Source organism: Rhipicephalus microplus, chromosome 2 (genome assembly GCF_043290135.1).
Source record: "Rhipicephalus microplus isolate Deutch F79 chromosome 2, USDA_Rmic, whole genome shotgun sequence".
Classification (NCBI taxonomy): Eukaryota; Metazoa; Arthropoda; class Arachnida; order Ixodida; family Ixodidae; genus Rhipicephalus; species Rhipicephalus microplus.
Window position 1 is genome coordinate 286,791,040 of NC_134701.1, and position 25,829 is coordinate 286,816,868.

Consider the following 25,829-nt stretch of genomic DNA (forward strand, 5'->3'; position numbering starts at 1 on the left):
ACAACACGCATAGAGGAATGAAGACACGTGGGGCCCGTCCAGTGAGCGAATGCAGAAAACCAGAGAACACAGGTGTTCCGTGAGAACACTTACTTAGTACTATTCGGCGCCGTCGACGCTTCGTTGCGTTGTCTGGTGTGGTTGGTTAAGTGCGTTTTTTCGTGGATGATTATTCCGCTGCCTACGTCTGGTACTCAGTAGTGTCGCCATTTCCTCTGTGCAGTTTTACCAACAATGTGCCTACTTTGTAAACGTACTGTCGCGTGAGGATTGTGAAAAAGTCTTGACTGTTAAAGTATGAATGCCGCACGGGTGTCTCCTCAAAAGAAAAGGAAGATGCGTTCTCCCGTTGAAGGCGAGTGGGAGAGTTCTGCAAGTAAGAAATGCAAACGTCCACGTTTTGCTGACAAGCGTCCTCAAATGGCAGAAGCTAGTCATGATCGTGACGTTACGAGCCCGAAGCCACCTCGGAAACGGAAAGGATTCAACCGGGCGAGTGAAATCGTCCAGAAGAAAAAGAAAGAAAGCCGAGATACTAGCGTTGAAGGTGCCGCCGCTGTGCAGCCGTGCAGGCGTAAGAAAAGAGTAGCCTGCCAGTCAAAAAGGCTAGCGAGAGACGACGTAGATGAGTCCCAGTTAATCGAAGAGCTTAGAAGTGGTGTCACGTCAATCTTGAGTGGCTTCGAACCAGACGGGATGGATACCGGCTCGTCTCGAGTCGCCAAGTGTCCGTCACGGGACAGCGCCAGCGGGGTTACGGAAAGCGATAAACGAAAGAAGAAAAGAAAAAAGAAGAAAAGGAAGTCGTCAGAAGAAGGTGAAACTTCGACTCGAGAAAAGCCTGATACATACTCTAAGAATATATCGTCAACTAACGAACACAAAATTATAAATCGAAATGCGAAGCAAAAGATCAAGGAACCATCGTCAGCAGAAGAAGAAGCACGAAAGTCCTTCAGTAACTTCACATTAGAAGAGATGGATGATCATGCACAAAACATTGACATTGGTTCACAGAGAAAAGTTTCACAACGACCACAAAGAGTTGGCATGTTAACCGGCCCAAGTTTGACCCCTGGGAAAGCTAAAAGTAAAAAGAGACGGGCATTTGCTCTAGCATCATCTTCTGATGTTCGCGAGTGGGCACTGTCAAAAATAAGAGCGGCGCAGTTTCGTATGCTGAATGAAGAACTCTACACGACAGCAAGTGACGACGCAGTTGAGTCGTTAAAAAGTGATCCTCAGGCATTCCAGGCTTACCATGAAGGCTTTGAGCGACAAGTATCAAAGTGGCCAGTGAATCCTGTGGATGTCATCATTGACAGCTTGCGTAGCATGTAGGTTGCATTCCACTTCCTTTATGTTGCATCTCTTGGGCTGCATTCGGTTTAGAATGACAGCGAAATATAGCTTGGGGCAAGTTTGATGTTCACTGTAGTTGTAAATAGTGTGCTAAACTCGTAACAGAGGATGTCGATTGAAGACATGCTATTGTTTGCCTTTATAGTATGTATTCACGGGACCTCATGTGTGAGAGTCGCTAGTGCAACAGTTGCCGTACTCGTGGTCATGCATGCTATCATCATCTTGGAACTACAACCAAGGTGCTTGGCTGGATGTGTTTCCCAGTCTATACACTCGCTGGGGCCACCTGTTGTTCATAGTTCGGTGAATACCTTCTATAGCCAGGGTACTTTGTTTCAAGTTTAAACATTGCTACCAGCTAATGAAATCCTGAATGACAGACATGCATTTCAATATAACCATCAGTTGGCTAACAAAAGAAATCTCAACTGAGAGTAAAAACTTTGATAGTTCCCAAGACAAGTCCCTTGTAAGAATGTTGGCTTTTAGTTTACGGGGTTTTTCTTAACATGCTGTCCATCAATTCAAACCTACATTTTTCCGTGTTCAATATCTCTTGCTAGGTATTCATAATGTCCTGGGTGAATTTTTGAACTGTTGTTTGTAGTGTTGCCAGAAAGCTTTTTAATGGTGCAGAACTGCACTTTGGTGCATGAATTAACACGTGAAATGCTCTACCAAAGTAAGCCCACAAGGCTGCATCACTTCTGATTGATTGATTTGTGGGGTTTAACGTCCCAAAACCACCATTTGATTATGAGAGACACCGTAGTGGAAGGCTCCGGAAATTTCGACCACCTGGGGTTCTTTAACGTGCACCCAAATCTGAGCACACGGGCCTACAACATTTCCGCCTCCATCGGAAATGCAGCCGCCGCTGCCGGGATTTGAACCCGCGACCTGCGGGTCAGCAGCCGAGTTCCTTAGCCACTAGACCACCGCGGCGGGGCGCTGCATCACTTCTGAATAGTAGACTTCTTACTCACACTCACACATTATTACTCACACATTTATGCCATTGTTTATCCTAAGCTAATCTGGTATATGCTTTATAAGTTAACCTAGACACCAAGTGCTTCTATAGCATGATTCTAGTGTGTTGATTGTCAAGGATGAATTCAACTTGCCACTTATATTTTAAACATGCATCATGTAGTTAAGCTAATAACACTGATTATTGTTATGATGTGTGTAAAAAGTCAGTGTTATTTAATAAACGTGCTGTCGTGAAACTAGTTGCTCATTTCAATGCTTTCTGCAGGCCGAAGTCAACTGTCATTGCTGATCTAGGCTGTGGTGAAGCAAAAATAGCTCAAGAGCTCACAAGAAACAAGGTCCATTCCTTTGATATTGTTGCTTTGAATGAACATGTCACAGTCTGTGACATGAGTAAGGTAAGTGCATTGGCATACCAACTATGCAGCAAGCAGGATCGACAGGCATTGGCCACCATGCATGTGTGAACCAGAAGTGTCCACCATGTTTAAAAAAAAATCTATAAATGAAATTTGTGATTTGGGGCATAGTCAATTTAGGGTTGTGAATCGTTCTTTGCCATCCCCATGCATTGCTTCCTGAGCACTCGTGGTGATAAGAGGAGAAAGAAAGGGATCATCTTGTACATAACTTCAATCATACTAGGTGAATTCAAAAAATTTTGTGGCGAGAGAATAATGAAGTGGCAGGTTCCAAAAGTAAGGTATTCAAAACATAGAGGTGTGTTGCAGGGTCTCTAATGTCATGAAAGCTAATGATGCCTTAATCATGATACTGCACCAACTTTTCTAAAATACTCTATCTTTAAAGAGCTTTTGCTAGCAATGTTCAATCAGCCATGTTTATTAAATGTGTTTTTAAGGATACGTTTTGGCGGCTTTTACTTTCCCAGTTCTGCAGTAGTCCAGGCTCGGCAGAAAATGCATGTATAGGGAAAGTGAGAGGGAGAATATAGAAATTTAGTCTCCCAAATAAGTGATTATACCACATTAGTAAACTTCAAGTACATAACGTTCTACAGTACAGTAAACATCATTAGTGTTCCTGTTTGTATCTATTGTGGCTGAAGATTCGTGCATTTATTATCCATCTGTGTTTGTGACAGTGTGTAAGAAATTGTTGTATGGAGTTATTGAATTTATAGAGTAGGCCTGACATGATATAAAGAACAACATATAAAACACTAAATATAATACAAGTGTAATATCTTAAGCTTTTTTTCTGTTTAACTGTAGTTAAACAAAAAGGTTTCATGTGTTAAAAGTTGGAGACTGCAAGCTGCACAGCACACAGAAAAAGCAAGTTTTATGAAAGATGCAATAGAAATGCAAAATAATTCAAGAAGGCTGCACTACTTTGAATATGCAAAAGAGCTTTTAAAAACACCTCTTAAAAATAAGCTCAATTTGATGGTTACGCATATTTGTGGCTACTGTGTAGACTTTCTTAAAGTTTTCTTGTGGTCAAGTGTGCCAAAATGCAGGTCATTAAAATACTGCTTTGTTGAATTGTTGTCACGTTAGCAAAATCGTCTTGTGCACATTCGTGTTATGAGGTTTATGCAGGTCTGTGTAATAGGTTTATGAACAACATCTGCAGGCAATCAAAATCTTTTTAATTTTGTCTTTCCAGCTTCCACTGCCCAGTCAAACTGTTGATGTTGCTGTGTTTTGCCTTTCATTGATGGGAACAAATTTGAACATGTTTGTTCTGGAGGCAAACCGCATATTAAAAAAGGGGTAAGTGCAAAGTAGTAGCTTAGTCTTGATGCTTGCATTAGTCACTCATTAATTTAGTCCGAATAGATACCTTCTGATGCAAAGCATTGCAAAAGGGGGTGGGTTAAATATAAGGCTTCATGTCAGTTTATTATTACTGGGCAACAGAAACTGATGTCAAAGTCTGTACTTGTACTGAATTAATCAAAACCGATTTCTAGCACCGAAAGATGCCGTAGACACCATGTTTGGATGAAGAATCTCGATCTCGGAGGTTGCATTTGTGGTGGTAGAATTTTAAAGTGCATCATGGATGTTGCCTTGGCCACCTCTGGCAGACAATGTGGTTGTCAAGCCACCAAGCGGATCAAGCCAAGCGACATGAAAAGTCAACATGGACACTTGGGCCATCTCAGATGGTCGGTTTGCAACATACGTTGCGGGAAGGTTCCCTCAGTTATAATGTGACTGCAAGGTATTGATGCACTGGATCCTGTAGGAGCTATGCTGGGGCTGCCGAAAATAACCCAGCAGCCAAAAAAACGTAGAATTCGATAATGGGAAAGGGGGTTGTGCAGTGTATTCGGAATCTGGTCATCATTAAAAAAAGATAATTAAAAGTAAATGTTGAAAGGCCACTAATTTTTTAATGGAGCTATGTATGATGTAATCTTCATTTTAGTGCTAAAAAGACCTTCGAGACAACAGGAGAAACACTGCTAACGACTGGTATATTTTGCAATGGGCTGAAATAAAATATTTACCACGGTGATGCACTGACAAACCCAGCGCATATCTAGACAAGACTACTTGTCAGGCTGAGGACATGGTGCATCATAAAACGATATTCTTTGTAGTTTACTGGTGAGCTTTGACATATGCAATAGTTCGATTATGCTATAAGACTCTGTACGCAAAAGGGACACAAGAAAAAAATTCACAGCATACCCATGGAGTGAATGATGAGGAGTGGGGCGAAGCTTCGGAGGGTTGTATCAGTAAACTGTGAATTGTCCGTCCGTCCGTCTGTCCGCACCTGCTGAGTCAGTCATCGAACTAGGCAGTCGTGTATTAGGACAAGCTAGGAGGGACAGACCCTTGCCATTAGGAGCTTCATCCCTAAAAAGTCAGGCCAACACAAATAATGGTGTTTGTGTGCTCCTGACTTCTCTGTTGTTTTCATGTCCTGTCTTTGAACACGAATCCCTGTGAGCTAGCCCAGCCCTCTGTTATTTCAAGACTAATATGTCCAGTGATGATTAACTTTTACCCAGCTTGACTCGGCAGGTATGTGTTGTGTCATTGATTCTAATGTGGACAACTAACTGCATTTCCTATAACCTTGTTTCTCCTCTTGCACAGTCGTAATGGCAGTGCAAATTTGTAAATATATGGCTGAATTGCTAATGTGCAATCCTTGTTTTTTCTTGCAGTGGTATCTTAAAGATTGCAGAGGTGAAGAGCAGGTTTTCAACAACTGAAGGATTTGCAAAGACCATGAAAAAGTTTGGGTTTGAACTGGCACATCTGGTAAACCTTTTTCTATACTCTTTCATTTTCTTGTCCCATTAGATTGTGTAGTCTTGTGCATGTGACATCTCCTTTAATATTTGTGAGAGGAGTAGGTACGTGTGTTGTAGCTTTGCAGTTGGGTATAATTGGCTCAAATAACAGAGGTGCTTATGCATGTGTGTTGTTTGTTATAGTGTACAGTTACAACACGTACCTCAAAAAACACTTTTTTTAACCGTCCAGCTCTTATTCCAACTGTGCATTGTAATCCCCATGTAATGCCTCAGCTTCAGGTTGTCTATTCAAGGCGTGGTCACTAGGCATGCAAGCAGAATATTTGTGCAGATGCCTGAACAGAATTACAAAAGCTTATCGAGAGGTCAAATCAAGCTATGGCAATGAAATAATAAAATGTTAGGCATCTGAAAAGTAATTTATAGGCAATGTTATGCACAATAGATGTTTGCAGAGTTTATGGAAATTTGAAGAGTATAGATAGACAAAGCAAGAAGAGAAATGTAGGTAAAAGAAATGTAAAAAATGTAGGGAGGTCAACTGGCACTGGAAACAAGGGAATTGGTTCTACAAAGAGAATGAGACAGAAGGCTAGCACTGTGTACACAAAGGAGTACTATTGGTCACTGAGGTCAAAAAATTTCTATGACATGCGCAACTTACGCACTCTAATATTCAATTAAGAAGGGTTGGTCTTTCCGACTTCAGTGCCTGCTGCTTTCCTTGACTTCCCTTTCCAATTAGTTTTGGGACACTGAAACTGCAACTGAGCACCACCAAAGCAGCTTGAAATATTTTAATGACACATGCTAAAGTAAACAAGGCTTTTAGCTGTTGTAAATGGGTCATTAGCTATCCACGGCAGTAGAATAACACCATATTAAATTTTTGTGTCAGTACTTTAAAAGGCCCACCCTCACCACCCTACGTTCAATGACAAAGGAGTGGTTCCTCCTTGCCCTTGCTACTTTTCACACTGAAGATCTATCCACTTCGCCACTTATTTCTTAAGAATGTGTGAACAATGTCAGCACTAAGCGCTCGAGCCTCAGGACTTTGCGCTGTTATCGCCGCTTGCGCAGTCATGAACACACAAAATGAGGTGAACTAAGGTGATCGTGCATGATAGTCATGCTAGACAAGGAAGAACAGTTGGGCAGATCCATGTTCACATCTGATATTTCGCGTGTATGGACCAATCGAGAGCATGTACACTATAAACGTCATAAGAATCACTCTTTGCATCACAAAGTGTGCAAGAAAGATGGGGAATTCCGGAAGAGCGCTCGTTTTTTGTGTTATGAGAGGCTGGTGGGGGGCCCTGTACTGCTGTGCCAACTGTGCCGAAGTGCACCAAATCAGATTTATTATGCCATCCTGATAATATCAACGGAAATTGCACCAAACTGCACCAAAGCTGGATTTGAGAGCGTCTATCACTGGCAACAGCCACGGCAGTGAGTCAAAACGTGTGCAGTTTGTTCTTAGGGCCAACACACTCACAACCACATACCTAGAATTATTCCACTGAATAAACAGTGGCCGTGCGTGTGTTCGAGGTAATTGACGATGCTATGCTTGGTGCTGACGCAACTGCTGTTGCTCTGGTCAGCTAAACAGCAAACACCAAAACGCGCTCTCTGCGGCCAGGGACTCGTTACGTCTATTCCGATAGGTAGCGTGTAACTGCGGCGCGGATTCATCAGCGGACGTCATCTTTTTAAACAGTGCTGGTTATAGCTTGTTAGAATAGCTGCACTGCATGTAGCTGAAGCAATTTTCACTAATAACTGCACATGTGTACCGCCAGAATGTCTGTTTCGTCTATTTCTGGACATCGCTATCTAATTTTCCTTGCTTCAAGTCTACAGAAGAACACTTGAAAGGTGGGAACACGTTGACACTTTTCCTCGAGTATAGCTTATCCATGAATATTCATCCTAAAATGCTTTTTCAGAATTCCTTCTATCAGCACATCCCCGTTCGTAATCGCTCCTCTGGTAAATGCCCCTAAAACCTACCCTTTCGAGCTCGTCAGGGCTAGGGTCCGAATTCAAAATTTCATCTCATTAATGAAAATGTCATCTGAATGAAATGAATAAAATTTCATCTCAATAATGAAAATGTCATCTCATTAATGAAAAGCATACTTCCTTGTCGGAGCTGCCGCAATTCAGTTTTAATACACACAGCTTTCTTTAGTACTTAGGCCCATCGCTGTTGGCCCTGGTGTTGAAAGGCTCACTTTGGAACAGCTATGCCATGTTACACATCTGCGCCTCACTTTCCAGGGTCAATAGCTGACAGTTAAGAAACAAAATCACATTATCTAATTCATTGCTTCACGTTTCTTCATTTTGGAGGGTTGGAGGCTGCACCGCTCGAAGGGCACAGTTGCTGGCGCTTGCTATCTTCAGGCATCCCGAGACTGCCCATAAACATTCTGGGCTATCAATGTCTGCTTCAATTTTAGGTAATTGACAATAAGAAAACCGCGTCTGCACCTGGAGTGACCATAATCTCTTCAAGCTCAAAAGATACAATTCGACGTCATTTTCGAGGAGCTTTAGCGGTGGGCTTGCCATTTCGAAGGACTACGCACTATCGCCACGCCCAAAATACTTTCTGCACGCTCAGTGTTCGATATCCGTATGGAGATTTGAATGACTAGTATCTGCACGCTCAGTGTTCGATATCCGTATGGAGATTTGAATGACTAGATACTTTCAGAACACCTCTTGTACGCCAGTGCACGTACAGCATGAATGGTGCGTACGAATGTACCTCCAAAATGCCGCGACGATGGTGTGGCCGCCTTGCCATCAAGACTAATTGCTTGCCCCCAGTAAAACTCAACCTTCTACCCACTCCCTCTGTTCCCTTGAGCAGAGCTCTCTCAGCCATGTAGCTGCTGTTGCTATAGAAGGGAGTGGAAGGTTGGTTGCTTGGTGTCCGTTTCGTCTCATTGTGGCTTCTGCTACTTGTTCAGGGATAGGGACCAGCACCTTTCGATACGTTGCAACAACTCGACTTTATGTACAGGAACCTATGTACATATTTACAAGACTCTTCACCGTTGGAACCGTCGCACGTTGCCTCGGCAGAGCCGATAGTGCAGAGCACCGTTTGCTGCGACCAGAGCGACCGTGAGAAAACGGGAGCCAGATTTTAACCCCTCGGCTGCCCCTCCCAATTCTCCTCACGGCCAACCAAAACAATTCAGTCCGTTTATTGGATATACTGAAACACACTTGTTGCAGTCCTCTCCTCTCCCTCTCTTATTCAAGCACTTGACCTCTTGGTCGGAGAGAGAGACGAAAGGACAGGCCTGCACACTACGTTCCGCGAACTGTGCGAACGCACACAATGGCGGCACCGTCCGGCTGCGGGCCCCCTGCCATTACTGCGAGATGACTACGCTGTCCAGCGTGACAGCCGTTCCGCGGACTCTAATCTAGATGGAGGGGTGCCGATACACCGGATGTCCTCATGTCGGCCGCCGGTACTTCGCTGGCCAGGGACTACCTAGCTGGTTGTCAAAAGCGGCGACCGACCACAATCTTCTTACCAGAACGGACGTCCTTACTCCGGGATTATCGTCTCCCGAGAATCGGCTCTTTGGGAAGCGCACCCTTCTGCGACAAAGAAGACTCACCCCCCTGGCCTGCGACGCCAGACCTCACAGCCCCTATATGACCCCTCCAGAAAGCAAAGCACTTTTCACACAACCTGTTTGCTTAGCGATGAAACGTCCCCCTCTATGCCACCGATTACCAAAGAGAGGGAAGACCACTCAACCCCTTGTCTATCTGGTTCCCTCTTGGCTATGTGTCTCAGTCACTTCCCACATACATGCTGAGGCCGGGAAGTAAGAGACGCTACGACCTGTTCTTGTTTACTGATTCATTTAATTTATTACTAACTGCAAACATCGTATACCCGCGTACATCAACCACTACACAAAATTATAACACATGATTTAAACACTCGCGACGTTCGACACAAGGCAGGCACACAAAGAAAGTAACTACAACAATACATGGGTATGCATATATAAAGAAAACACACGACGACATAAATGATGAAGTTATAAAACCACGCAATGTCTCAACGCGCCGCTTCCCTGCTTGCAAAGCTCGTCTAAATAGGGTGCGTAAAGTTCGTCTCACAAATGGTCCGTGTTGTCAGTCTTGATCGCCTTCGTCGTCTTCGTTGTCTCTCTCAGCGATTCCCATCTTAATCTTCTTTCATAACGTCCCGCAATCACTCGCTTCCTCGTTTCCCATCTCTAACTTTCATTCCTCGTCATATCATCTCTGCCTCAGTCATCATCTCATCGACTCTCATTGCTATCTCTTCACACCGTTATCTTCCTTTCCCATTCCGTCTCTCTACCATTTCGAGCTCATCGCATCGTATCTCCGACTCTCCTCGCATCGTCTCGTAGTCCCTTTTCGTAGGACCCGACTCCGCCCCTCCGTGGCACCTAACCAATTGCCACTGTTGACACGACACATTTCTCGGTCAGTCGGTGGGTGTCATCTTCGACGGCCGTCCCAGCGGCCCGCACCAGTGGAAACCCCTTTCCCAAGCAAAGCCAAGCAAGTAAATATGTACGAACTCAAGCCTCAGAGAGAGAGATGGGCGAGCTGTCTGAAGACATGTCAATTACGGGCGAACAATGGTCTCAATGCTCCGACAAAGAGCGTCGTCTGTAATGGCCATCGTCCGGAGTTTCCAGTAGTGTTGTCCCGAAATGTTTTAGGCCGAACCAATTGCCCCGGTTTCTGGTACCCGATGACCCGTTGTCCAGACCAAGTCTCAACGTCTCCATGCAGCTTGGTGTCTCCCGCGAAATTTTCCGCAGCTACCGCTTCTTCGTCATTCAATGCCGCGGGGGGGGGGGCATCCGCGCAGAACGGAGTAATTAGCCCTGGAGCCACGGTGGCTGACGGAAAGTCATGCCGGACCTGGCAGAGGCGCTGCAGCAGGGTCGCATTCACCGAACCAACAAAAGGTGCTGACAACAAGGCGCCGCCCGGTCCTCGTGTTTGTACTGTGGGGCCCGCGAGAACAGTAGAAATAATCCTTCCAGGTACTCCACTCCGGAATGCCTAATCGTTACCCCAAAGGTTTTCTTTTTCTTTTTTTTAATGCGTGGGTTTAAGAAACGAGCGTAAACATCTTGGAAGGACCGGGGTTCAGTCCGTGTTTGCGGGGACGTCACAATCTCTTCATCTTGCAGAAGAATTTTCCCAGCGGGGAAATTCAAACACGAGAAATGCGGGCGCATGGCGCCTTCGGGTTGCGCAGCGAAATTGAGACATTGCGGCAGTCTTAGAAGTACAATATGCGAACACAGCACACTTGTGGTTCAACTCTGGCGGCAGCGCGTCACTGAGAGGAACCACTCTGTGATTGTCGCTGAATCATCACCCACCACGAAGCACTTTGATTCCGTGCTTCTACCGTGCACAACACACTTGAAACCTTCAGAATCACCGCAGAAACTCGTGGATGACGCATGGACAAAACGCACACTGGTCACAGCTGCTCGTCGGATGGTTTAGCACGCAACGTTCAGTCATGTGTGCGGAAGCTTCACTACCATGCCAGCACATCACACACTTCGCCTGCACTGTCCACTCTCGGCACAACCAAACAGAGGATACACACATTTCAATACGCTTTCATTCCAAACATGCACAAAATTTTAAGATCTTATCGAACATCTCAAACCAAACGAAAAGCGGGATGGCGGGAGAACATAGGTCATACAGGCAGCAACACTGAATTACCCTCGCGTACCATCTCTTTCCCAGCCTCTGCTGCACCTGTCGGTGAAGGAAAGGGACCTTCAACGTGAATACCGTGTTTGGATGGGCTGAGGAAGTAGCGTATATGCTGTCCTATACAACTGTGACATTGGGCGTTGTACATCAATACCGATCACGACGCTCCCTGCCTCCTAACAAGGTGCGGCGCTTCCGTGCGGGGAGACGCCATGAACCTATTTCAATTTGAACTTTCTAAACTTTCTCGTTTCTTAAAACAGTCCCTTTTTCACCTTCCTTTCCGACAAGTGGCGAGATCTCGGTAACTTCACAATCACTGACTATATGTTCTTCCCCCATCATTAGGTGTTAATCGATTCCAGGTGGTACCACTCACTCAGTGATCAACATCAGATGCCGCAAACAACACAAAACCACAATAACCGAGTGAACTACCTGCCTCATCTCAAAACACAATCAACAAAATAAAACAAGTGTACAAGCCAAAGCAAAACAAAATAAAAAAAACTTGAACTTCGATACAAGGTCTCCACTAAAGTAACAAGCACAATGACCGAACAAAAATCATAGAACATAAAATGGCATACAACATTGCGGACTCTTATGACCCTACCCGATCTCCGAGCGCTCAGCGTCTACCTGTATGCAGACCTCTTCCCCGACTCCGAGTCCCGGACCCTGGTTGGATGGTCCGAACTTCCACCTACTCAACTCAGTCGCGGACTGGGGCATATGTGAAGCTATTTTATAAGACCACCGCTGCGCATGCCTGGATTTGCTGCGGTGTACATCGAGTGTGCTGCAGTTCCCCTTTGGCCCCACAAAAACCACCCCGTTGCGATCTAGGCATTTCTCAATCTCATCTACTCTCTCTAACGTTCGGTCTACCACCGTGTCGACCAAGACTCGGACAACTGCATCCTCAAAAAACCCATTCTCATCCAACTCCATACCTGCTACTCCTACTGGTAATGCCTCATCGTCTCGTGGGACCTTCGAGGTAGAAACCGCAGCTAAACCGTCTGTATCCGCTCCAGCAACCTCGACAGCTTTTGTTTCACCCAGTGGCACCGGCGTGCAAGCGTTCCCCCCAAACACACACTCACTCAATGGCGGAACATCCTCTTCGATCACGGAAATTACATTAACCAGATCCGCACACGGTGAACCGCGACTCGTTTTTATAGAGCTTGTTTCCTCGCGAATATTTACGACCGCGAGTGACCTCTGCGCGTTAACGTCATGAGGAGGAGTTGCGTCTAGGTTTCCAGGTTCGAATTTTCCCATCATCTCCTTCCCTTTGTGAATGCGACTGCCACACGTCCAATTCCACTTTCGTCGTCGGTACCGGTGGCATTCTCGCAAAACGTGACAAAACTTGCCACAGTTATAGCACCCGCCGGGATAAGAGAGCTGCTTCAAGGATTCCTGCCAATTCTGTTTTTTACCTTATTGCGTACTGCCAAGCTCTCCACAAATTTTTCGAGGCGGTCAAGGCGGCTACGCATCTCATGAATATCCGTGTTCTCTTCTATGTATCGAACGGGTAATGTATGGCTCCACGACACTTTCTCATTCTGTTCCTTTTTGACCGCTATGGCAATGGCCTCGTCACACGTTTTCGGGTCCCGAGAGAGAACAAATCTGCGGACCGGATCCCTCAGGCCTAATAAAAATTGCGAGAGCAATTGTTCGGCTCGAATTTCACGGCACAGTGAAACTTTCACCGGATTCTGATTATCGGGGCTTGCCAGGGTGGCAATCCCGAGCATGCGCAAGCGACTCGCAAATGCCCGCACCTCCTCATCTGCCCTCTGCCTCGCGTTTAAAAACCTTTCTATTTTAAAGATAAGTGGCTCTGTATCGAACCTCTTGAGGGCCAAATATTTGAACTGAGAAAAAGTTGCAGCCGCAGGAACGCCAGCATCCCACCAAGCAAAAACCTGCGCCACGCCTACCATTTTGCATCGTGCTATGCAGACAAGCTCACTATCCCACCATCCGCCCAAGCGACCAACCTGCTCCAAAATTTTCAAGAAAATCCCAATATCCGGACCCGTATCGCCTCCCGTAAACGATGGAACCATGCCCGCTAACATTAACGCGCTCATTTCTAGTGGGTCGTCTCTGTCGGTCATTTTGGTAGCCTGTTCATTTATTACGCCGCCTCTCCTTCCCTAGTACGAGGCTGAAATCTCGCACCGTTGCCCCAGCAGTAATCCCTCTGCTGCCACCACTTGAGACATCCCCCACTACGCCACCGATTACCAAAGAGAGGGAAGACCACTCAACCCCTTGTCTATCTGGTTCCCTCTTGGCTATGTGTCTCAATCACTTCCCACATACAGGGATTTGTGCTGGTGCCAGGAAGTAAGAGACACTACGACCTGTTCCTGTTTACTGATTAATTTAATTTATTACTAACTGCAAACATTATATACCCGCATACATCAACCACTACACAAAATTATAACACATAATTTATACACTCGCGACGTTCGACACAAGGCAGGCACATAAAGAAAGTAACTACAACAATACATGGGTATGCATATATAAAGAAAACACACGACGACATAAATGATGAAGTTATAAAACCACGCAATGTCTCAACGCGCCGCTTCCCTGCCTGCAAAGCTCGTCTAAATAGGGTGCGTAAAGTTCGTCTCACGAATGGTCCGTGTTGTCAGTCTTGATAGTCTTCGTCGTCTTCGTTGTCTCTCTCAGCGATTTCCATCTTAATCTTCTTTCATAACGTCCCGCAATCACTCGCTTCCTCGTTTCCCATCTCTAACTTCCATTCCTCGTCATATCATCTCTGCCTCAGTCATCATCTCATCGACTCTCATTGCTATCTCTTCACACCGTTATCTTCCTTTCCCATTCCGTCTCTCTACCATCTCGAGCTCATCGCACCGTATCTCCTACTCTCCTCGCATCGTCTCGTAGTCCTTTTTCGTAGGACCCGACTTCGCCCCTCCGTGGCACCTTACCGATTGCTACTGTTCACACGGCACATTTCTCGGTCAGTCAGTGTGTGTCATCTTCGACGGCCGTCCCAGCGGCCCGCACCAGTGCAAAACCCTCTCCCAAGCAAAGCCAAGCAAGTAACTATGTACAAACTCAAGCCTCAGAGAGAGAAATGGGCGAGCTGTCCGAAGACTCGTGAATTACGGGCAAACAATGGTCTCAATGCTCTGACAAAGAGCGTCGTCTGTAATGGCCATCGTCCGGAGTTTCCAGTGTTAGGCCGAAATGTTTTCGGTCGAACCGATTGCCTCGGTTTCTGGTACCTGATGACCCGTTGTCCAGACCAAGTCTCAACGTCTCCATGCAGCTTGGTGTCTCCCGCGAAATTCTCTGCAGCCGCCGCTTCTTCGTCATTCTTCGCCCTGGGGGGGGAGGGGGGGGGGCATCTGCGCAGAACGCAGTAATGAGCCCTGGAGCCACGGAGGCTGACAGAAAGTCAGGCCGGGCCCGGCAGAGGCGCTGCTGCAGGGTCGCATTCACCGAACCAACAAAAGGTGCTCTGCTGCTCCTCCATGCCACAAATCTGAAGGGTGCGCGCGGATTATTGCCACCGTACACTGTCACACTGTCTGTAGACAACAAGGCGCCGCCCGGTCCTCGTGTTTGCGCGGTGGGGCCCGCGAGAACAGTAGAGATAATCCTTCCAGGTACTCCACTTCGGAATGCCTATTCGTTACCCCGAAGGTTTTCTTTTTCTTTTTTTTAATGCGTGGGTTTAAGAAACAAGCGTAAACATCTTGGAAGGACCGGGGTTCAGTCCGTGTTTGTGGGGACGCCACAGAGAGTGCAACAGGTAGAATGGTATACAAGCTGTCTGTAATGCCTGCCGACATAGCGCACGCATCAGCAATCATGCCCTTAAAGTCAACGTTAGGTCCCCTGCCCCCCCTCTGAAAGGTTACCCTGTCTACGCCTATGCTCAACACAATGACAGCATTATTTTTCATCATCAAGTGAAATAAGGAGTGCTCCTAAGATCATTGGCTCCATGAGATCTGCAATGAATCAATATTTCTAGCTCTTCACAAGATCCTCAAAGTAATTATACATTTCCTTGAAAAATATAAATGTAACTTACTTCTCCGGTTTACTCCAGGATGTGACGTTAGCTGCTCCGGAGTGCTCCCATATTTGAAATTGCCGGCTCCAAAGTGCTCCAATATGGAAAATGTAGCTGCTTCAAAGTGCTTCAAAATTAAAGTTTTTATGCTCTAAAAATTGTTCTGAATCAGAAGACCTCGGTAGCATCACTGAAAGCATAAACAAATGATGTGTCGTGTCAAGTTATGCTAAGCAGGCTTGGCTTTTTAAATAACCATAATAAGCAGTGATTAAAAAACTGCAGCCATGTGATGTTCTTTCAGTCTCAGTTGTGCTACTTATGCAAATACTTTATTGCAGGATGAATCCAATAAGATGTTTGTATTGCTCGATTTCAAGAAGGCCAGGAGCACAACAGCACATCCACATCTTCCAACGCTCAAACTGATGCCTTGCCTCTACAAGAAGCGATGAACTGTTCATCTAGGAGGTTTGAATTTCTCACCACTGTGAGCAAAGCATAGAAAAAAACTATTTGTATTATGCACTAGCACTGCTTATGTCATTCAGTGTCAGAGTAAAAAAGGAGTCTGATGATGTGGTAAAAAAATGCTGATAATAAAAGGGAGTCCATCTCATCATCTTGTCCAGGTTTATTAACTCTGAGTGAGCAGTAGCTGAGAACACTGGCAATCATTGTGTTGCAACTTTTTCTTTGCAGTAACAAAATATATCAACAAGGTGCGAGCAATAAATCTCCACTGTGAATCACACTCGACAGATATCATGTTGCAATGTACAAAGCTAATAGTGCACCATCAAACCACACTGTATGTAAAGCAAAAACACTGCACAAAATACATGTAGCGCTTCTCAGAAATTAAAGATGAAAAACATCACATTTCTTGTTCATTATCTTTATATTTTTAGGAATAATGTACATTAATAATACACAACCACACAGTTTTGAGGGGGGCAAAATGCTTCTTTTCACAGGCCTATAGTATATATTAATGCCCATAGCTGGAGGCTACAGGTGAGCTCGCATATCTTGTATTATAAATAGGTCTGTCAGGAGTTCATGTGCCCATGGTGTAACCGAAATTCGCAATTGAAAGACGCCCTTAGCACTTCTATAATTTAACTCCTCTGCTGACTTTTTATAACAGGCATAGACTGGGATGACACAAATCACCTAAAACACCTAGACAAATTGTGCAGCCTTACATATAAAATATTCACAGCACCTATAAGCTCTCGTAGAGCATGTCAAGTCAGCTTTGAATACCTGCGATCTTTTATTAATAATTCATATATAGTTCTGTGTGCCACATATAGTGGTGACAGCAGTCACTAATCAAGCCTGGTTGACGTATCATCTTTGTGTTGTTTAATATTCTATTTGACCTTGTTTACTATTTGGCAGAGTCCTCAGAAATATGAAATTGGCTGTTATGCTTTTGCAAAGCATATTTTTTTACATTCTCACAAACTTGGAAAAAAGGCCAACTATATTTTATCCTTCCAACATAGGTCTTCCACAGCTGATTCAGTGATCTTTCATAATTGACAAAATATTTAGCGTCTCAGATGTGGGGTTGACTCTTTGCAGTAAAAAAATTATGTATTACCATATCTACTCGTACAATTTGTGCCCTCACATAGTTGCACCTAGAATATATAGGCAGTTTTACTTAAAAAGAATACACATTTGCTCGCATACTAAGCGCTCCCCGACCTGCCCGAGCCAGCTTGCTGATGCACGCACAAGGAGACTTTAGATGCTTTGGACGATTTTGAAGTGTATCACTTCCTTTCAAATTTTCTGCTTTTTAACTGGATCAAATGTATTAAAATTTGGATAATCTGAATTTTTGGTAATTTTTTGCCGCTAGGGCCTCACTATTGTGTTTGAGTTAATTGGCATCTATGAAAATTTGTACCACTATACCGTAAGGTGCATAATTTCAATTCTGCTTCAGTAGCTGTGTGCATTGATGTAGAATATAAGAAAAAATGTTAAACTGGTTGTCTTGAAATACATAGTACGTAATGGTACGTAAGTAATAAAAAGAACATGGTATAGAGATGATTAAGTTTAAAGTTAAAAAAATGGCTGAAAAGCAGTCACACTTTGTCACAAAACACTATTCAACTGTTTTGTTTAGCTACAAGCTTTGTAATCACTGCCAAAGTTAATTTTGAAATTTAGAGCCTCTCGTAATGCTTGTTTTCATTCTTTTGCGAGACACCATGCAGCTCTATCCACAAGCTATCGTCGAGTGTGGTCAACGCTTCCCAGCAAATTGACTGTAGTTTGGCCAGGATTCAATCTTAACCATTTCGGAATTTCGGCTTGGGTGATACTACCATCATCAAATGCAAGAACAATATCCAGTTTCGCAACTCTTAAAGGGGCCCTGCAACACTTTTTGAGTATGATCAGAAAACGCTACCGATTGGTAGTAGAGGCTCCCGACAACACGCAAGCCAAATATTGTAGCACCGCATGCGGCCTGGAATTCACAATAAACTATCAAAGTCAGCTCAAAATTGCTTTCTCTTCTCTCGACAAATGACGTAAGACGCTCAAAAATCGCTCGTAGAAAGCCCATCTATCAGCCATTGGCTGATTTGAACATCGAGCGCTCTGTCCTTACAGAGATCGCAGCAGGAGGCCGCGACTTGCCCTTGCTTGCGTGCACGATCACACTGAAAAATCCGCACATTCGAAAAAAAAAAGAACGAAAGTGCTCAAGGCAACGAAACACAGATGACGTATTTTTTCCAATCCTGCCATCCCTTCCTGCTTAAGTACCAGCGCTTTCGTCGGGCTGAAAGACGAGAGAATGCAATTGCAGCATGCGACAAGTCTTTGCAACTCCACTTGCACTGGACGGATTCTTAAAGTTATTGCGGCATTGAATTTGTGAGGCAGTAAGCTCTTCCAGTGAATTCATTCCATGGTTACTTGAAAAAGTGTTTCAGGGCCCCTTTAGAACTCTGAACCTAAACAAAGGGAGCAAAGACTCTGACTGTTCCCATTAACTCAACACTTACATAGGGTCATTCTTAGGCATTATTCACTGTGATTGCATCACATAAATAGTCATGTCCATTAGAGCATGCCCATTCTCACCATGCAGACGATTCGCTGCAAAGTACAATAAAAAGGCTGAGAGGTTCAACAATGAAGAGCTTGCTGGTTCAGTGTTCAGCGCCTCAGTATGTCACTGACATTTATTCACATTAAAGAGAGAACTGTGTGGGTTGTCATGAAATTTACACTTGCTGAAGACCTTCTTTGCCCCAAACTTCTAAGCGTATCGACAAGCACACCAAACACAAGGTGCACCGAAACTATGAGCTTAAAGTGTTCGAACTAGTGCATTCTGAATATTTAAGTGTGAATATAAAAGGGCACAGTGTCTTTGGACTGTTCTAGAAGTTACCTGAAAAGTTTAAATACACACCTGACGCTCGACAAGCGTTTTGCCTCATTACTGACCACTCTTGGATTCAGTTTGAGAGAGTTCCGAAAATGTCAATCTGGCGAGTGCAACTGTCGCCAACTAGCATGTGCAACACTCGACCAGGTCAACACTCAGAACTGTGGTGCACTTCCACATGTTATGCATCAAGAAGTCCATTTGAGCAGGAAACGAAGCAGCAGTGTTGCCAAACACCAATTTTTCAATGCGTGCACAGCATTCAGGAACTTGCGAGCAGCTACTGAGTAATAGTCTGATGGAGCAAACACGGCGAAAAGAAAAACGGCAGCTATCGCATCGTCATTACTTGTTGTGTTGTCTGAAGCTTGGTGATGTGAGGGAAGTCGGGGAGTCACGATGGGTCACTTTTGAAGGGGTGGTGCTCAATCATGCAAGCAAACTTCAAAATTCGTGTAAAATACCGTTCAAGGTTACTTCACTGTTGATATTTTGCTGTTGATATATGCATATTCACTGGAATCAGTCCCGCAGGCTAACTTCGCCGTGAAATTTTTCGTGCCAATACTCTTTTAACAAAATTTCTTGCATCAACATTGCTTGTATGGAAGCATAGTGTTTAACATAGTTTTGACTAGCTGCTGTGATGCCCTGATGATTGTCACTAAAAACATCACAATCTGCCTAATGCAGTTATTTTAACTTTCCCTTGCAGTAAGTGCTGTACAGGCCACTTCGCAGCTGTGTCACTCACTCACAAAACACCATGCTCGTAAACTTGTTTGTACATGCATTTAATCCAAAAGTAATGCCCACATTTCTATATAATGAATGTGGCATTGTGTACAAGATGCGACAGAAAATAAATGTGGGCCTTATGTAAGTGGCTTAAGTCTGCTTGTCAGTGGTCTGCTTGTAAGTCTGCTTGTCAGTGGTCATGCTACTTTAGCCACTGCAAATTTACTTAACTATAAGTAAGTAAACGTTTACCAAAAGAAAAGTTTGACTCACTATCATTTCATGATGTGACCTTAGTATTTTAACATTACGCATTACAAGGGGAAAACATTGTTGCAATGTAAATGCCATGCCAAAAATGCAGTGCTCAGAATTGAATGTATCCAGCATGGAAGAGTCTTCATAAGGATGTGCATTGACTGAGCACTACGGTCAATAATTTTTAATGCTTGTTGACTGGTACCATAATATATTTATGTATACTTATGCATGCATGCTTGCACAAATGAATAAACAAGTTAACCGGTTTATGCTTGATTGATATGTGGGGTTTAACGTCCCAAAACTACCATATGCTTATGAGAGACGCCGTAGTGGAGGGCTCCAGAAATTTGTACCACCTGGGGTTCTTTAACGTGCACCCAAATCTGAGCACACGGGCCTACAACATTTCCGCCGCCATTGGAAATGGAGCCGCCGCAGCCGGGTTTCGATCCTGCGACCTGCGGGTCAGCAGCCGAGTACCTTAGCCACTAGACCAATGCGGCGGGGCAACCAGGATATGCTGAATGCAAAAATAGTCTTGTTCACTGGAGTGGTAATTCAATGCAAGGAACTTAAGCACCAAGTAGCAAGATTTACTGCACACGAAGTAGTTCTTTCTGTTATTAGCATGCTTGACTGCAGTACAGGGTTGTGGTACAGCAAATTGGCTGTTATGTAGTGCATATGGGGCAGGTAGTATACAAGCCATTCATATATGTATTGTGGCAAGCAGCTTGCTCATTCTTCTTGCATGGCATGTAGTAATTGATTCAGCTCCTATGCCAAATCATACCATTTAGAGGCTAAATTTTTAATTGCTAGAATTGGATCTGTCATATATGTTATTTCCTTTTATATTTCACAAGTAATAGTGATGTTCAGAGGCCAGATAGAAGTAGCAGTCAGAATGGGCAATGTCGGTTGAGAATTTCGGTCATGTTATTTTAGTCTTCAGGAAAATGAATTCACACACAAGGAAATACAACTTAGCTATGCAGAAAAAAGATTAGTCAATGATTACATTATTGCTTAACTGTGAGTGCAGCATTGTGTTGGGACAAAGCCAACTGTGTCTAAAGTTCTGGCTTTCTGCAGAAAGCCAAAAACAGTGTAAATAATTTTTTTCTAGTAGGTCAGCACCAACTACGCCATTATTTGTCTTTCCGTGGATGAGCAAGGTACCCGCTAGACATCTGTGAAATATGAGCACTTTCTTGATGCATGTGGCTGATGATGATGAATTATGATTGAGTGCTTTGCAGTGGGTGGGAGGCATCAAACCACACACATGTTGCACTATTAGCATTGTGTGATGACTGGTTGTTATTTTACTCTTCTGCCATGCTATATTACATGGACGAATGGCCTGTGTAGGGTCTTTTGGGAAATGTCCTTAGAGAACCACCGTGACCGTGTAGTAGAATACTCAACTGCCACTCAGAGGGCCAGGTTTCAAATACCATGTTTATCAGTTACGCCACCGGCGGCAACCACAACGGCGCTCAACACAGGAAGGGGTGCCTAAGAGCTACACTCTTAAACAGAGGGTGCCCTTTCATAGATTGTTACAGGCATGAATGTCATTTTTTTTTAGACAAACTACTAGTGTGTCATTGACATATCTTCTGTGCACATATATATGGGTGCTAGTCAAATGACAATTAAAACCAGTTTGTCTTTTTAGTGCTTGGCCTATTCCATTCCAGAGACATCGAGCAAGTTCGGTGTTGCTTTGTTTTGGAGTGAGGTGCTCACAATAGTGTTTCTAACGATAATGTTGAATAGTGGAATGTTGGCATTTGGGCTATTTACACTGTAAAAGTACTCCCTGAACACATTAGGCAACACTGAAAATGTTGGAATTGTTTAGACGCATGATGCAAGGTTTGTTTCTACCACCTGGGATGCCTTGGTGAGTTCAAATATAACAGGATGGCACTCTGGCATGCTAGTACACCATTGAAATGCAGTGAATACTATAGGCAACATTGTCCTTGTGCATCCACACATATTCCATTGATTGTGAGTGTGGAAGTCTATAAACAATGTGCTTCCATTGCAGTTGGCAGGCCATCAAAATGGCACAAAGATAATTGCATTTACAATAGCAAGTTTCTAGTTTAAAGTAACATGCACTGTATTCACAAGGCATCATAGTAAGTGCAAAGAGTGTTTGCCACCTTTGGTTTACAGCTTCTTTTACTAATTCACCACATAGCCACATTTGTAAGACTTAGATTTTGTTCTTTTTAACTTGACTGGAATCTTTGCATTACATCTGCCACGGGTCTTGCAATAATCTCAATTCAAGGTTGGGAGGAAAGTTTCGTGAGAGCATACAGATATGAGATGCTTGTAGGCATGCTTGTAGCTCGCTACAAGAATGCTTTTTTAGATTTTGTATGCACGATGTTCAGAAATGTTTGAGAATGCTAGCCTGAACACTTCTGGCTGGTTCTTTTCCTGAACATGTTCTCCTAAAGTGCCCTGTATATATATATATATATTTATATTTATAATGTGATCTAATGTGTGAAGAAAAAAAAGTAGGGGAAAAGATAACTTGCCGTGGGCTGGAACTGAACCTGCGACCTTCGAATAATGTGTTCAATGCTTCAAACGAGTCATTCGAATGGGTTATTCGAACGCATTATTCGAGGGTCGCAGGTTATTTTCATCCAGTTTTCTGTCATCACATTTACATTACACTTCGGTCTAAGAACTTCCCCTATACGTTCGTTGGCATTATTGTCTGTTAGATCTCATCAATATTGTGTCAAAACACGAAAAAACGAGCCCTTAAGTATAGACTTCTTTTCCTTATATATATATATATACATATATATATATCTTGGAGGGAATGTACACAACATGATTTATCATGTAGGAGACCTCACATTAGTCAGCCTTCTAGTACATGAAGAAACACTTTGCTAGAAAGTTGATGATTTGATTTGTGGGGTTTAACTTCCCAAAACCATCATACGATTATGAGAAACACCGTAGTAGGGGGCTACGGAAATTTTGACCTCCTGTGGTTCAACCTGCACTCAAATCTCAGCACACGGGCCTGCAGCATTTTTGCCTCCAGCTGCTAGAAATTTGTTATACTCGGCTTTCAAAGGACATTTTTCAGAAATGATATATCAGCAGAGGTAGATCAGGTGAGTATAGTGTTAAAAATTCACTCACAATTTCTTTTGACAGATTACAAATAAAGATTACTGCTTGAATTTTGTGCTGTATGACTATGGCAAAGATTGTTTCTTTGGCATATAACTTTTTATTCAATTTCTTATGTTATCCAAAATGCTGTGCAATTTAAATGTGTTGTAAATAATGCAGCAATTCTAAGCAGTTCTTTATGTTTTGTGTTTTCATTGCTTTGAACGTATCACAATTTGTCTTTTGTTCAAGGCCTTTTGTTTAAGTGTGGCAAGTAAGCCTGCTTAGTCACTAGACAGAACTGTCGCAAGCAACTGTACTTTTAAACGGGAAGCGCACCTTCATTTGCAAGGCTGCAACACAATCCTTGATTGAAACACCAGACAATATTGTGCATATGCCTGCTGACGTTTAAATGTGGTGGCCAATGCCTATGTTTTGTCCAGGTTTATGGATAAGCAGTAAGATTGAAAAATTGAAGAAAATTGAAGAAATGTCTTCACTAGCAAACAGTAACGAAGAGCAGTACCATAGCACTGCTGATAAGCAATCTTCAATATTGGGCAGAGCTCCCTGGTAGACTTAACTGCATAAAGCATGGACATAGAAAGGACCGCACGAACACAGTGGAATACTTTGTCCCCGTATTTTGTGCTAAAGTCTACGGTGATGCCGAACCAACTTGCCTGAAGGTAGACCTATATAGGGATGAGCCACGCAGTGTTAAAGTTGGGTCAATTAATAATGGGGCTGTGATTGATAGGTGTCATTTTGTGTGGGCACTGTCACCGCACCGTTCAAAAGGAAAAAATTAGGAGGGCATGCTGCCAGTACCCATGTCATCTGATGCACTCGTACCCTAAATCTAATGCACTCACCAGGTAAAGCTTTCTTTTTTCTTTTCTGTTGACATAATGAATTCTATTGGCGGTAATAAATCACTTTCGTTTGATGAAAGTAAAAGCGCATGAAGTTAAAACTGGTCAAAGTAACCTCGGGTAAAAATTGCCGCAGGTTTCATGCTGCTTTTTAACAGCATTGCCCCAGAAAAAGTTCGCCATTCAGCTACGGACAGCCCCACCAGTTGCAAACTTGTGAACCGAGGCACTGTGTGCATGTGCTGGCACTCGAGGTGTTTTGTACTGTTCAAGCATCCATGAGGATGACCGTGTTTCGGCGGCGCCTCTTGATGCTCGTTGCGTTCCTCTGGAGCGAGGCCGTGGCAAAGGGAATCCAAGCGACGGTTCTGAATGAGGTGCTTTCGTAGCAGCTCCCTGTGGGTGGTACGGGCGGTGCTGCCCGGTCCTCTTGTCATTCTTCGCGAGTCAGTGACAGCTTGCGCCGGAGTGGCTGAGTGGCACCGGCCGTGGCTTCACCAGCACCGTTGGCTGCCGTCGTGGTGGCTGCGCTGCCTGTCTGTGAAGCCGTAGCTCCCGAACCGCCCAGAAGTCTGTCCTGAAGGGTGGCCACCTTGGACATCATGTGCGACAGTAACTGCCGCTCCTGCATTCACGCAGTGGCTGAATCTTATGAACTGTGCTGCAAAATGTAGTAACGTGCGAGCACAAGGAGCACATGGCATTAATGCCATTTGTAAAATTATTTCTAGTGTAGCTTCTGAGTACAACGAGAGAACTCTTTCCAAAAATTCTTCCTGGGAGCATAGATGTGTGCAAATAAGTTCTTCATTAGCGGGGCCAAGTCTTACTGTAGACTTACTGTGTATGCTACCTTACTGTTACGACGTCTTTTCTCTTTTTTTTAGCTGGTTCGAAATGTTGAAACCCAGAACCAACCACTGGTTCTAGATATGTGAGGTTTAACGTCCCAAATCCACCATATGATTATGAGAAACACCGTAGTGGAGGGCTCCAAAAATATCGATTACCTGGTGTTCGTTAACGTGCGCCCAATTTTGTGAACACGGGCCCACAGCATTTTTGCCTCCATGGAAAATACAGCTGCCACAGCGGGGATTCGATCCCGCGACCTGCGGGTCAGCAGCCGAGTGCCTCAGCCACTAGAACATCGGTTCTACACTTCACTAAATAACACCAGTGTCGATGCCCGATGCCAACTCACTGGGGCGGCCGGAATCTGCAATGTGTTAGCATTGCCTGCAAACGGTCGGCTTCTCCGCAGCGTACAGGAGCCATCTCTGATCGCGTGATGGCGATCGGCGAATAGTGGCGCTGGCACTTCAGTAGATGGAGTGAGCGGCGCCCGAAAAACAATGACGCAACTCTGCTACCTAAAGGCAGCTTCTATCTTACTGCAGCTTCCCCCTCCCATTGGTCGAGTCCGAAAAAAAAGGAAGCATCGCAATGGATGAACAAATCAAAACCGAACGGCCACATGCTCCGCACAAAGCCGGTCATTTTTCCCCTGCTTCCTGTAGTTAAGGTGAGAAGTATACAGTTACAGCCATACATCGGGTGCCCTTGGTAGCCATTATCGTTTAACCCTGCGTCGTAAAATACTATGGACCATCTCCCCGTAGGGAACCCTGATGGCATGTGGAGCACCAGTGGTGCGCATGGCGTCAACGCGTTTGAAAAGGATGTGGACGCGGGTGCTGGAAGAAGGGTTTGAAGAGAAACTCGGGGTCGAGTTTGCTCGAGTAAACGTTAGTTTGAAACGCAAATACACTGGAGGCGGGACGCGTTGAAGGCACTTGCACTCGGCTTAATTGGCTCGCGTCTCGTCGGTGCTTCCCGCGCGCCGTCTGTATTCTCGAATGC

General features: G+C 44.3%; 2 protein-coding genes across 2 annotated transcripts in view; one reads left to right on the plus strand and one right to left on the minus strand.

The window, feature by feature from the left end:
- LOC119177440 (uncharacterized) lies at positions 1–16,110 on the plus strand. The gene is made up of 5 exons (XM_037428891.2): positions 1–1,337; positions 2,627–2,759; positions 3,994–4,100; positions 5,513–5,609; positions 15,833–16,110. Exons 1-5 carry the CDS (start codon positions 298–300, stop codon positions 15,944–15,946), a joined length of 1,491 nt encoding a protein of 496 aa, XP_037284788.2. The 5' UTR covers positions 1–297; the 3' UTR covers positions 15,947–16,110.
- Positions 16,108–25,829, minus strand: part of LOC119162340 (anoctamin-7-like) — a 71,659-nt gene continuing 61,937 nt past the window's right edge. The window contains exon 18 of the mRNA XM_075882197.1: positions 16,108–24,591. Within this exon, the coding sequence (XP_075738312.1) occupies positions 24,400–24,591 (192 nt within the window). The 3' untranslated portion in view covers positions 16,108–24,399. The remainder of the gene's footprint in view (positions 24,592–25,829) is intronic.

Excerpts from the sequence above, each read along its gene's own strand:
- LOC119177440 (XM_037428891.2), top strand. The coding sequence starts at position 298 with ATGAATGCCGCACGGGTGTCTCCTCAAAAGAAAAGGAAGATGCGTTCT. Across the intron at positions 1,338-2,626 it reads ATTGACAGCTTGCGTAGCAT|GCCGAAGTCAACTGTCATTG; the intron begins GTAGGTTGCATT and ends TGCTTTCTGCAG. Across the intron at positions 4,101-5,512 it reads AACCGCATATTAAAAAAGGG|TGGTATCTTAAAGATTGCAG; the intron begins GTAAGTGCAAAG and ends TTTTTCTTGCAG.